The 14,293-nt window shown below is 38.7% G+C and overlaps 1 protein-coding gene across 1 annotated transcript in view; it reads right to left on the bottom strand.

Moving 5' to 3' along the window:
- Positions 1 to 14,293, bottom strand: part of LOC122806757 (beta-hexosaminidase subunit alpha-like) — a 906,429-nt gene that overhangs the window by 380,676 nt on the left and 511,460 nt on the right. Inside the window, exon 10 of the mRNA XM_044077450.1 lies at positions 1,054 to 1,126. Within this exon, the coding sequence (XP_043933385.1) occupies positions 1,054 to 1,126 (73 nt within the window). The remainder of the gene's footprint in view (positions 1 to 1,053; positions 1,127 to 14,293) is intronic.

Genomic DNA, 14,293 nt, shown 5'->3' on the forward strand with positions numbered 1-14,293 from the left:
TATGGTAGTGGGAGGAGCTCGAGAACGAGGCATCAGTCTTTGGAAAGGCCGGATCGGACCAGAGGACAGATCCTAAACTCACTGGTGAGGATCAATGAAAGCGACAACAGATTAATGCAATTGAAAGTGAGGCAGTTTTCACAGGATGGCAAGTATCTCATGGTACATTGTATGTTGCTTTAAATGACTTCAAACCAGTGAATGTAGTCCTTCACAAATGTTTATACTGAAGTAGGTCAGCAAAGTATGGTTTAAAGGATGAGGGACCCAAAACTAACGGTGAGAGTCAGCCATCTAAAAACTACAAAACTGGGTCATTATAAAAGTCTTTAAATTTCTACAGAAACAATGCCCCTCCTTTAAAAAGATGGCAGATGAAAAGAAATATGAGAAGGAATTTGAGAGTACAGACAATAACACATAGGATTACGATAATGTCTCCAATCGTAATCTAGCTGTTATTTGTGCAAGTCATAAATGTTAAAAAACTTATCTCAAGGGCAAGGGGAATCCCGACATCCATGCTGAGAACATGTGACAAATGACTTACATTTGGACAAACCTGATCATAATTCACTGTAGTATATACAGCTTCAGTTGCTCTAATGAACTACTAGCTAGAGAAGAATAAAAGTGCAGGACTTCGAAACACTTAGTACTGCCACACAGACAGCAAGCTGAAGCCTAGTGTCCATCTGATAAAGTAACAGCTTTAAAAGCTGTCAGTTCACATTATACACACCACATGGCAGTGAAGTGTCTAATAGCTTTTAAATCTGTTCTAGCTTCTCACTGCTCTTCTGTGGTGGCCATCACTGACTACTATTAATACTCTAGCAAGAGACTGAAACTTAACAGTGCCTAAAGGTCCTTCACAAAATTTTGTCAAGCACCCTTCTTATATCAGAAAGGTCTTAAAGTTGTCTTTTTCCCAAATTCTGAGTATAACCGTAGCTCTCCATGTACTACACAAGACTTTTCAATATCATATACCTTTACTGTTAATACACTCAAATATTATCTGCCAAATGTCCATTGTGCTTATCTGCTTACCTTAACTTTGTTGTCGAAAACTTCTTGCCACACAATGTAGTTTTTCCCATAACGTGACACAATATCCAAAAGTCTGCCAAAGAAAGAGGAAACAGCAGTGACATACAGGTAGACCACTGACTATAAAATGTAAACTTACAAGTAATGTTACTGTTCCTTTAACTCTAGAAAGCAAAAACAAGTTCTCATGAATTTCTGTGATTATACCTCATAAAAAAATGAATGTGGAGATTATATGTTTACACTGTAAAGGAAGTTCAGCCGGCTTATAACGATGAAATCACAAGGTCAAGAAGAATGACATTTAAAAAGTGAGTGGCTTGTCAAATCATAGAATACAAATTAAAAATCTGTCATTTCATTTATATGATTTAATAAGCAAAATAATTTCTCACTTGCAGCTCTTACAAGAGAGTGGCACGGTAGTTAGCATTGCCACCTGACAGTATTTTGGTTTGTGGTTTGGTTACTGGTTAAGTTGCCTACTTTACTATGTCTACACTTGTCTCCAAGTGGGTTCCTCCTGGGGTTTCCAGTTTCCCCCTACTTGAAAAGACATGCCAACAGGTAAAAAGTGATCCTCCTAAATTGTCTTCTGTGAGAGTGTGTGTGTGTGTGTGTGTGTGTGTGTATACACACACACACACACACACACACACACACACACACACACACACACACACACATATGTGACATCCCCACCAAGACTTGTTAACTGTTGTGTGCTTAGTGATTGCTTCTGGCTCCTCAATCACCCTAAGCAGAACTAAGTGGGTACCAAAGATTGAATGAATGAACTTGTACAAGATGTACTTTACCCCCCAGCCAGATGATCCACACAAATATACAGAAAATGACACAAAAAGATCTGATATTTGCAATGTTTTAGAGTAATGGGCTCCATTCAACAGTGATCTTTTTTGTTAAACCTATACTTCTGACTGGCTTTGTTTGCATGGACTGTTACTAGTCATCTAATGAATGACTAGATACAGAACATTAAAATAAGCTTTCAGAAAATAATTACTTTTTCTGTAATATACTTAAATACTGCTTCTGATTCAAAGTGCAGTGCATGCCTTACTTGACCAGGATTTTAAGGATCATGGAAACTAAGACAGTCCCCCTTCACCACAACAATCACCCCTCTTCATGTAAGCTGCAAATTTAACACCTTCAGGTTACTTCTAGCTCTGTAAATACCTACAACACACACTTTGGAATACATTTTTTATACACTTTGGAGTACATTTGAGCTGTTATTCATGTCAGCTGTACCTTTAGGAGGTCAGAGAAATTGCACTTATCCATCAACCACTAATCAACACCTGCCTCATGTAGAAGCACTTGTAGCACCTTCAGTTCCTCCTTTTCATTAAAGTACCTGTGAGGCACTTTAGCTGATACCACATCTTTTAAACTCATGTAACAGATTTTAATTACTATTCAGCTTGGCAATGGAAGTTCTTAAAGGGTACACTGTATGTAGTTTACAGGAAAACCCCTTCTCCATTGCGATTAACCTTATCCCAGATCACAGGAAGTTACTAGGCTATTGGCCCCGAGGCCCTTACAAGCCTAGCCAAGAATTTAGCCCATGTTAAGACAAATCCGCACCGGATGCCCCTGTCTAGCAGGGACACAGGTAGAATCCCAGGGGTGTATTTTCTGTTCCCCATCCAGTTATCCAGGTTGCACTTAAAAAGGGTTAATGAGGTACTCTGTTTGACGTGGAGGGGAATCTATTCCACATAAGTGGGTAGACTATGGGATACAACTCTGTCCCATCAACAAGTCCTACTGACATCACAGACCAGATTGAGGTCGCTCATGCGGGTTACTCAAGTGGAGCTGGTCAGCCGTAGCCCACTGGTTTTGGCCTGCACCTCAGAAAAGTATATCCCAAACAACAGAGGCCCCAAGACTGATTCATGGGGTACACCGCTCATTACGGGTCTACTGCTTGAGATGTCTTCCCCTATTTTGACTAGGTGGGTTCTATTAGCCACAGCCAGCCAGTTTGCTACCCATCTAGTAACATACGGATTGATGCCTAGTTGAGAGAGTTTATCTATTATATCTGAGTGGGGAATAGTATCAAAGACTTTGGCCAGGTCAAGGTAGATGGTGTGCACAGTCTTCCCCTCATCCATGGCTTTGTTGACTGTCTCAAAGAAGTCAACCAAATATAACAGGCATGACCTCCCCTTGACAAAACCAAACTATGTGGGATAGAGTGTTTGGAGGTTGCCACTGTACTTGTTAATGAGTTCCATGCCAATACACTCCATGGCCTTGCAGATCATGCTAGTTAGGCTGATGGGTCTATAATTTCCTGGATCAGTAGATGCTCCACCTGTGTGCAAAGAGATGACAGTGGCTGTCCACTCGGCTGGGATGAAGCCTGAGTACCAAAGCCATGGATGAGTGGAAGACAGTGCACACCTCCTACCCTGACCTGGCCAAAGCCTTTGATACTATTCCACATTCTGGCACTGCACTTCAGTGACTCCTAGCAGAAGCACTACATGCTGAAGCCATAGAGCGTGGTCCCGGGGAGCACGTATTGCCATTGTGCATATGTACAAACAGAAGGATTCAGTCTGCAGAAGCATGCTACCTTGTGGCAAGAGCCTGAAGCAGAGCTAGGGGAGGCACTGGGGGTGGTCCACTAGGGGTGGGTAGGCCACCCAACAAGCTAGTCCACTTCCTACCACCCAGCACGCACCAATGAAGGAACTAAAACATAGAACTAAACCATGTTAGGTACAAAGCTAACTAATACTGTGTGTTGTCACTTGTATTTAAATAACTGATTATGAAATTTATAACCTTATTTTAGCTGGTTTATATACATTTACCTTGCATGATATACTATAACCTTTGAAACAGCATAACTAGTGCACTGTATTATGCTACCAATGTGCCTCACCATGGCTTAAAAACTGCCCATTGGGTCAAGCCCACCTATCCAATTAACAAATAAATAAACAAATAGGTTTTATAACGTTCTACAAGGTTTTGTGACTTCAGAGTGAGTTAGTTAGAATAGAGAGGGAGTACAAAGGTCTCCTCTGGTATCTATCTATATATATATATATATATATATATATATATATATATATATATATATATATATATATATATATATACACACACACACATATATATATATATATATATATATATATACACACACATATATATATAGATATATATAGATATATATATATATACACACACATATATATATATATATATATATATATATATATATATATATATACACACACACACACACACACACACACAGGGAGAAAAATCAACAAAATATAATTTCCAGACATTCTATTGGATTAGTCATTCCAGATCAGTCTTCGGTCTATTGTTTTTTTTTTTTTTTTGGTTTATTTTTTTTAACAGAAAAACTCATACTGTGCAATGTTACCTTAACAAATCATACTTCTAGATTTAATGTATAAAAAGACACCTTAGAAAAGCAAAAATATTTTACTCTGGCAAAAGTCTCAATACATTGTTTAAGCTCTCTCTACACACACAGTGTTTCATCATGGTTTTGAAACCTAACATTTTCTTTGTGAAACTGCAAGGTCTTATCAGTATTACCAAGATCACTATATATAGAGAAAGCCTTACAGAGCTGGGCAATGACCCATTTTTATATAGCACTAATTAATGTGCAAAGATGCTGAGAGAAGTGATACATTATATGGAGTCTACCAAAAAGATGCAGCTCCTACTCATCTCTTTTTTCACCCATCTTGTTCTTGAACCACTCTGCTAATCTACACTGTGCCATCATCAGTGGTATTGTGTTTCAGAGCCCAACCACCCTCCTTGTGAACAGTATTTAAATCAGTCTGATACCTCAAAGTATGTGTTTGTTATTGGCCATGGGGTTAGTTTTTTTTCTTTCTTTTTTTTTTGTGACTTTTCCTGCCTATACGAAGTTCTCATGCTTGAGTGACTCTTGGCTCATTTAGACAAATTTAACCAACGCATGGCAACAATGTCACTGCTTTTCGAGGGTTTCTGCCTTATTCCAAAGCTATCAAGACTAGATAAGTGTTCTGCATTGCCAAATTTGCACTTCTGCTTGTTATGTGTAAGTGCTGCTCCTCTATTTCTGCTTATATCTGCAATCATTTTTAATTTTGAAGTACTCCTGGGTTCTGCACAGTCAATTCCAAGGCTGTTGGTCATTTTACTGTAGGACTGCTGTGTCCTTGCACCTTGGACTCCTTCCTACAAAGTTTTTACTTTAAGAAAACGTTGGCATGCCTTCTAGTGGCAGTAGAAGAAAGCAATGTCCATTCTGAGCTGTGAATCGCTGTCTAATACCTCAAGAGTGTGCGTTTCTGAATGACCAAAGGTCTAGCTTGCTTTGTCTCCTTCTGTGCAGTATAAAGTTGTTGTATTTGTGAGACACCACTTGTTGTGCAGAGGTGGTTAGCAGTGCTCTATACAGACACAAGTACTTAGAACTGACATTTTCCCTATAAAACTACTACTGAATTTTCCGCAGTACTAAGTTGTATAAATAGCAACTAGCCTGGGCTTTGAGGAGCACCACTCCAAGAATTTAGTCTTAGATGGTCTTGTTTGTAGTCTATACTCCTACAGCACCCAAACTAGCCAGTTGTAAACCCCTTTTATACCATACCTTGTTCATAGGTTCACAGGTATGTGCTAGACTAAACCATTGCGCCCTTTTCAAGTCTAGCCATGCATCCCAAATCACTGGCAAGTTCTGGTACCCTTGATAAGTGTAAGCAGGAGCTTGGGAGATGAAACCTTTACAAGAAGGGGCCTAGGAGATGAACCATTTATAGAATGCCCGTGTCCATTACAGACACAGGTGCCAAACCAGGGATGAATTTCCTGTAACCCATCCAACTGAATGGGTAAGTTTGTCACTGTTTGTTTTCACAGATATGCAGGAGGTTCAGGTCTGAATGCCTTGTATGCCAGGCACAGATCTCCCCTCAACAACCTGTAGGAGACAATACAGGAAATGGGCTTTGAGGCGGTCTGCATAGGACATGTTACTTATGTCCTGTAGTCTTTTAGTGAGGAACCTCTATGGATGTTCCAGTTGTTGGATGTGCTTCGTTAGGTACATACGAAAGGGAGCACTGTACTGAATGATAGGTCTGATGAATGCGGACTACAGTGGAACAAAGACTTCTTGGACCTAAATGCCATACCATTGTTTATAAATTGCACAACATATAATTATTTCTTCACTACTGTAGACAGTGTCAAAGGCTAGATTACTGTGTGCCCCCCCCCCAAGTCCCTGACTACTGGGTTCAATCTTAGGGGTGTGACGTCGCCATGATAGTTATCAGGGGTGGACGGCTTTCCAAAGGACACTATTATGCATTTTTTGGTATTTAGTTTAATTCCATGGCTCTGACAAGTTATTTGTTTGTCTCAGCCCTTACTGGAGAACATTAGTGCTGGTGGGGGATTCTATGACCGCTCCTAATTTGTAATCATCTGCAAATTTGGTTAGCCAGAGGCCCTTTACTTCAGAGAAGTAAATTCCAAAAAGGAGCAGTCCCAGGACCAATCTCTAAGGGACTCCACTTGTGAATGGTCTCTTTGTAGATCACATACGGATCTGTAACCATGGATATGCACTTACCTCTTAAATCTGCTGCCAGTTTGGTGGCTATGGGCGTTCTCAGGCAATGTAGCAATTGACTCATTTTAACTGACAACCATCTAATTCACACACAAAATCATACGATATGCGAGAGATGTATTTACAAAACATTACTGGATGCAAGACTCTCGCATACATACAGGTCATCAGTAAAGCAAACATTACACCCAGTACGGACCAAACACACAGACCCACTCATGCTGTTTCTCTTAAATGCATCTTCCTAAACCCCAAATTCCTCCGAGACCTCGAATTTACAGCAAGTATCCTTGGCAACCTCAAAGCACTTTACCAAAACACCACCCACATGACACACATTGCCATATCCCACTGCATCTCAACTTCTAAGCCCATGAGGCAAGCTATCACACAACCCAATATTTTGGTAATTGGAGACTTCATTGTGAGACACACTCATCAGGCTGAATAAGGAAAAAGACACAATCAGCTACCTATTAGGACCAAGACCTGCCATATCACTCAAGCACTCAGGTTGCTGAACCACCAGACCAATATGACTTAGTCATAGTCCATGTAGGTGTGAATGACTTGAGACATACCTCCACGGACTATATTGACAGACACATGATGGAGCTCTTGGACTGTGTCCCAGGCTGGTATAAGCCTAGCACTGAGCAGCATTCCACCTTCTCCAAGGAAGGAGCCACAATAAGAATAGAAGATAATTGAATTTAATGGACTTAGTTTTTGGTGTCACTCGAAAGGGGTATAATATCTGTCAGCATGGGAGGATATGAATCAACAGACCATGCTGCTTTATCAGGGATGGTCTGTACCTGTCTCCTTCTAGGCTTTCAAATGTTGGCTAAAACACTGTTCTCCTCCACAAAGCCTTTTTTGTAGGCATTGCTAATCTGACAAACCTTCTGGCATGGCAAAACCAACCCAAGAAAATCTAAAGGCGTCACTGCTCAATGCCAGGAGTCTAAAAAGAAACTCCACTTCTTGCAAGCATTCTTCATCCTGGAGAATAACGACATAGTCAGTTACTGAGACATGGGTTTAAAGCCATGGAGAGCACCCTGGCAGTTCAGGGTTATAATGCCTTCCACATAGTTAGACCAGCTACTGCACAGAAAGGTACAAAAGGTACAGGTGTCTCGATTTACATAAAAGATAAACACATCTCAAGGCTGGTCAAACAATATGATGCACTTGAGCTTCTACACACCCAAATTACTATTGGGAAAGTCCAATGCCACATCCTTGCCAGCTATCAGGAATAATCACAGGACAAACCAAAAAAAAATGCCACTCTGGTGGAATCCTAGCATCAAAACATTGACAAATGGAAAAAAATCATGGCAAAAATTATGAAGTGCAATCCTTAGCAAGATAAAAACTCCCTCGTCAGTCTAAACAGGCAACTCAAAGGGCTAATAAAGTCTACCAAAGCCAAATATGAGGTAGAAATATAGCCTCCCAGGCCAAACTTTCTTTAAGTCCACAACTGCAAAGACAGTACACAGCAATGTGCCAAAATAACTGTAAATGGAGTCACCTATAGTGAGCCGGAAAACATAGCTAATCTATTGGCTGACAAATTTATCTCCAGTTACATCCCCTGACTCCCCTCAGGAAATATCCTTGAACATAACTCCCCTGCTATAACCACGAACAGGCCTTCAAGTGCAATCGATAAGGCCAAGAAAGTACAGTTATGTAAGAACTTACCATAACAGTAGATGTCCTACTGATGACTGTTACAGTATTCTTAACAGAAGGGTTTTGCTCACTGATGTATGGCTGGAGTACCAAAGGTTTACATTCATACAATGTACATCCGGGCGATGACGTCAGCTCACAGCCATCAGGCTATAAAACTGGATGTACATACAAGATCCTCAGACTATCTCCAAGCCAGCATCAGTCTGAAGAAGACCAAGGAAGAGAAAGATCAACTAGGAGGGGCTTAGGTTGAACAGGGCAAGCAAGTTCCTTCTCTGAAAATAAGATCCTGTGGTGTAAAATGTGCTTGTGTGTGTAAGAAAGGTGAAGTGTTAATGCCAATGAGAGGTGAAGGACTAAAGAAAGGAGGATAGATGGGAGGGAAGGAATACTGTAACAGTGATCAGTGGGACATCTACTGCTATGGTAAGTTCTTACACAATTGTAGTGTCCTGACTGACTCACTGTTGCAGTTCTCTTAACATGAGAGATTCCCAGAGATGTAGAGAAAGAGGATGGTCAGTTAAAAGAAACCAGAAGAGGAAGAGTTCAGGATGCCAGACAGAATGATTCTGGGAAACACTGCCCTGGACCTTGAGAAAGCATCCAACGAAGTGTTTTGTAAAGGTGTGAACAAAAGACCAAGTGGCTGGTTCTAATACAGACCTAGTGTCAACATCTCTGTAGAAAGCACCTGAGGAAGCTACTGCTCGAGTGAGGTCAGCATTTGGGCAGTAAGGTAGAGTCTTTCCATAAAACAGCCTATGAGATCTAGGGAGCAACAGATTGCTTGGAAATTGGTTGGCCTAATCTGTATGCCATGAACAAAACAAACAGTTTATTTGTACTTCTGATGCCCCTAGTTTTATCTAGGTAAATCATCAGCTGTCTGTGAATGTCTAAAGAGTGCAACCAAGCCCAAAATGTCACGCACGTGAGATCAGCGTGCCCGGTCCAACCAGCAACGAAAACTGAATAAACCAAAACGGACCAGCATGTAGGATGTAAATTCTGGATAATAATTTATTGCTTCAATAAATCCATGTATCAGCAATGGTCAAAACCATGCTGAATAAGCAAACCGGTTTCGGCTAATGTTAGCCTTTTTCAATGCCAAATAACCATGAAAACAAAACATCACCATTTTGAGACTTACTTATAGTCCTTCTCTTAAAGAGACATTGCCCATTGTGAATGAATACAGTGTACCAACTAATTTCAAATGTACACATAATACACCCCACATGTTCAAAAATCCATAACATATTTTTATATCCAAAAAATATATAATTAAAGTATAAATATATATCGTACAGAAAATCCTAGCAAATATAAACCTAAGTTCAAACATAATAGTTGGTATAATAATTATAACCAATATACCAAGAGTAACCCAAAGCAAATAACCTGCCATTATAAATATGTAGCACAATATATATAAGGTTCAAATATGTAATATGTTATAAACAAATAAGACCACCCATATTAAGTATATTGAAAATACATATGGCCTGGTTATTTGCAACAAAAAATAAAAATCAACATATGTATGCAACCTACTAAGTTGGTTCCAATGTATTCAATCCTGGTCTGAAAAGACCCCCTAACCTGATAATCCATTTGTATTCCATATCATTGAGTTTCTTGTGCCATCCTGCTTTGATTCCTCTATGTAAAGTAATTCTGTCTATAATAATAAATGTAAAATGAGCAGAAGTGTGTTCAAGGGTGTGTTTATATAGAGCATTGGTCATACGTTTGTTTTTAATCGCACTAATATGTTCACAGACCCTGAGTTTAACAGGCCTGGAGGTCTGTCCCACATAAAATGCGGAGCAGTTACAAGTGGCCAAGTATACAGCCCAATCCGAGCTACAATTGGAAAACATCCTGATCTCAAAAACCTGGGATGTATTTCTACTAGAAAACTCACTAGTTTTGGGCATGTGTTTACAAAATGAACAATGACCACATGGAAAGCTTCCTTCAATGTTCTTCCTCCAAAGTGGTCTGTAATGGGTTATGTGAACTATGTCTCTTGTAGTGAGTTAGAAAAGAATTTAAGTTTCTACCTCTACGGTAAGAAAAAGAACACTGTTGGGGTAATATACGGTTCAGGATTTCATGAGAAAGTAAAATGTCCCAGTGTTGATTGATTATATCAACAAATCGATTAGTATTAGCCCCATATGTGGTGACTAGCCTCAAAGTGGAATTGTTCCGTGACTTAAACTTAAGCTGTTGTTTACATTTATATTGTAATAAATCAGAACGTGATGAATTGTTAACTGTTTTCAAAGATCTAAGAATGTTATGTTTTTGATATCCACGATCAACAAATCTATTGACAAGCTCATCACAAGAATTAGAGCCATCCTCAGGAGAAGAACATATTCTTTTCATCCTCATAAATTGAGATTTGGGGATGTTGTGGATGATGTGGCGTGGATGACAACTGTCCGCATGTAGCAGAGTGTTGTACTGAGGAAATTTCCTATAGACCGACGTAGCTAAAGTATGGTCCTGAAGTCTAGTAACCTAAACATCCAAAAACACAATGCTATCATGTTCTATGTTGGCTGAAAATCGAATTCCAAAACTGTTGTCATTTAAATAGTCCACAAAATTGGAGAGTTGTTCCCTAGTTCCACGCCACACCATCCAACAATCATCCAGATATCTTCTCCAGATGTCAAGCTGTGGCAAAAAGGAATTGTGATGTGTATCATATATATATATACGTGGCCTCAAAGTAACCCATGAACAAATCGGCATATATGGGGGCAAAGGACGCCCCCATTGCTGTTCCATTGACCTGCTAATAAACTTGGCCATTGTAATGAAAAATGTTTTTACTTAATACAAATTCGGTCAATTTGGTCAAAAAATTATTAAATTCTGTAGAATATAATTTTGATTTATAAAGCCAATATGAAACAGCTAAAATGCCTAATTCATGTGGTATGCTGGTATACAATGAGGCCACATCAAGGGTACACAACCACCACGAGGATTCCAATTGTGAATCTTGAACTATATTAAGAAACTCCGTTGTGTCCTGTATACGTGATCGAATGTGTTTCAATAATGGCTTTAAATATACAGTAAGGAAGCTGGATAGAGGTTCAGTTAAAGAACCACGCCCAGAGACAATAGGTCTACCTGGGGGGTTTTTTGCATCTTTATGGATTTTAGGTAACAGATAAAGGTATTGGGGGATAGGTTCCTCCACCTGTAATTCCTTAGCTACCTTTTCCGTAATTACCCCCTGAATAGTAAAAACTTCCAAAAACCTGTCTATCTCAGCCTTGAAACGTAAAGTGGGATCCAACTTTAGCTGTTGATAATAGCTAGTGTCAGACAATTGTCGAAGAGCTTCATTATTATATGTTTGATAGTCCATTACCACTATGGCACCTCCTTTATCAGCCATTGTAATGACTAGCTGATGATTATTTTTAAGATCTAATAAAGCCTGTCTTTCCATATGGCTTAAATTATTAAATTGTGGTTGATATACATTGGCATAGTGTAACTCCTTCATGATACATTCCCTGAAAATAGAAACATGTTTATTCATTGGAGCCACAAAAGTGGATTTTCTGAATCTAAATTCAGTAGATCTTTGAGACTCATTCTTATCTGAAAAAAATATTTTCAGATTAAGTAATCTACAAAAATTGTTAACATCATTTAATAAATCATGTTCCGGAACCACAGAACTTGGAACAAAGTTCAACCCTTTATTCAAAAGTGTAATCTGAGTAGGGGAAAGTACAATAGAAGAGATGTTATGAACATTATTGATTATTTTATCATTTGTTGTAACAGATTCTGTAAAGTTGGAGTACTTGAACCTAGATCTATGTTTTCTGCCCCCCCTCCTCCTGCCCTTTGATCTAAAGGGGGCATCTGTCTCCTTTTCGCCACTGGGGACGCCTGACGTGAGGACACTTCTCCATCTGAGGTGGAATAAGTTTCTTCCTCAGAAGTAAAATCTGAGGAGGTATGTGGGTATCTAAGAATTGACCTAGGTCTTTTCTTATTATTATTACCCCTCTGAGTAATCTTAGGTTCACTGAATCTAACTGTTTTTTGACTAATAAAGGGCTTCCCTTTTTCATAGTCCATGAGATCGCGCTGAAATTTATTGATCTTTCTTTTCATCAGTTGTTTTTCAAGAATAGACAAATCTTTAGCCAAATTGGAAATGTGCTGAGAATAATACTGCTGTTTGTTAAATTGTTCAGCCTCCAAACACAAACCTTGAATGTCTGACAAATTAGTGGAGATAGTTCTGTCATAATATTTTAACAAACAACCTACAAAAAGCATGGATGCTGAGTGTTGTGCGTCTGCCCAATCTTTAGATAACTCCTCATCAATATGTGCCACCAAAGGTTGTGGCCGTACCCTCAACCCCCTTGGTGTTATGTTCTTGGCTTTAACAGTGTTTTGGGCCTGATTAGTAAAACGTTACGGTTGGGCGAATGACAACTATGATAGGTCTACTATTTTGCAATAGTGGCACGGGCCGGTCAGTGCAACTTTCAGGATTACATGTTATTTAAACTAGGAAATTGTGGGTCTTGGACACTATTTATTCATTATATAGTGTTACTACATACTACATTAGATAGACCCATTCTCTTTTGGGTTTTATTAGTTACAGGTGGTAGGAATTACACTGTTTGAAACTGTTTTTTAGATATCAACTGGCATTATTGGTTGAGACACACTGACTATATTTTCCATTGGATTCAATTTTTCTGGAACATTCACAGCAGCAAATATTTGGGCACAAAATATAATATATTTGTTTGACTATGTGTGGTTAAAATATATTTAACATTGTATTTACCACATTTTTGAGATCAGAATAAGGAGACTCAAATAATTTTGTTGGGGGGCCAGATGGTCCGATATCATACCAGATGAGATGAAGGTCGTTCTGGTTTAAATACCTCTTTTGGCTTATTTGAATTTTGTTTAATATGGACTACACTAGTACCAGATGAGACGAAGGTCATTCTGGTTTGTAACAAGTATTTTTACTTTTTTGAAGTTGTGAATTATCTATACCAGAGGAGATGAAGGTCGATCTGGTTTAAAAATAATACAATTCAAATAATTATAACCAATCTGGCTCATTTCAATCTGGTCTAAAATAGGTTATATATTTACCAGATGAGACGAAGGTCATTCTGGTTCATTTTGATTATTTTTGTCTCTTTGTATATGCCAAACTATTTATATTTTTTATCAAGATATTGGTTCACTTGGAGGTTGTGTCCCATTTATTAGTATTATGATATTGGGAGAGTCCATGATTATTGCCATAGATATCCATGTACCTTTTGTCACATATAATAATATGGTTTCTAATATGGTGCATATGGGATGTCTTGGTTTTTGGTTTGGACTAAAATATTCTAGTTAGGTTTATAGTATATTTTTTCTAATAATAGACAGATCCCCCTTTTTTTAGTCTGTGATTGTTCCAAAAAGTTTTTTCTGTCTTTGGCTGTTTCAGAAATTTTATAAGAATTGAGGCTTTTTCATCATATTGGCTTTTTTGAATTATTTCAGAATGGATTTAAATGACATCTTACATGGATTGGCAGCTGACAAGGACAATTTGGAGGTGTTTGGCCTGACCACTAATGCCAGTTCAAACATAACTGAATCTATAACCAATGATGAACAAAAATGTAGTTATATATTTACTAAATTGGGAAGACAGATGAAAATCTTACGAACGAATGTTTGGCACATGAAGCTGTTCAAAGCTTATCAAGCCAAGAACATAACACCAAGGGGGTTGAGGGTACGGCTACAACCTTTGGTGGCACATATTGA

This window comes from Protopterus annectens, chromosome 7.part0 (assembly GCF_019279795.1).
Source record: "Protopterus annectens isolate FY-2018-M chromosome 7.part0, PAN1.0, whole genome shotgun sequence".
Taxonomy (NCBI): Eukaryota; Metazoa; Chordata; order Ceratodontiformes; family Protopteridae; genus Protopterus; species Protopterus annectens.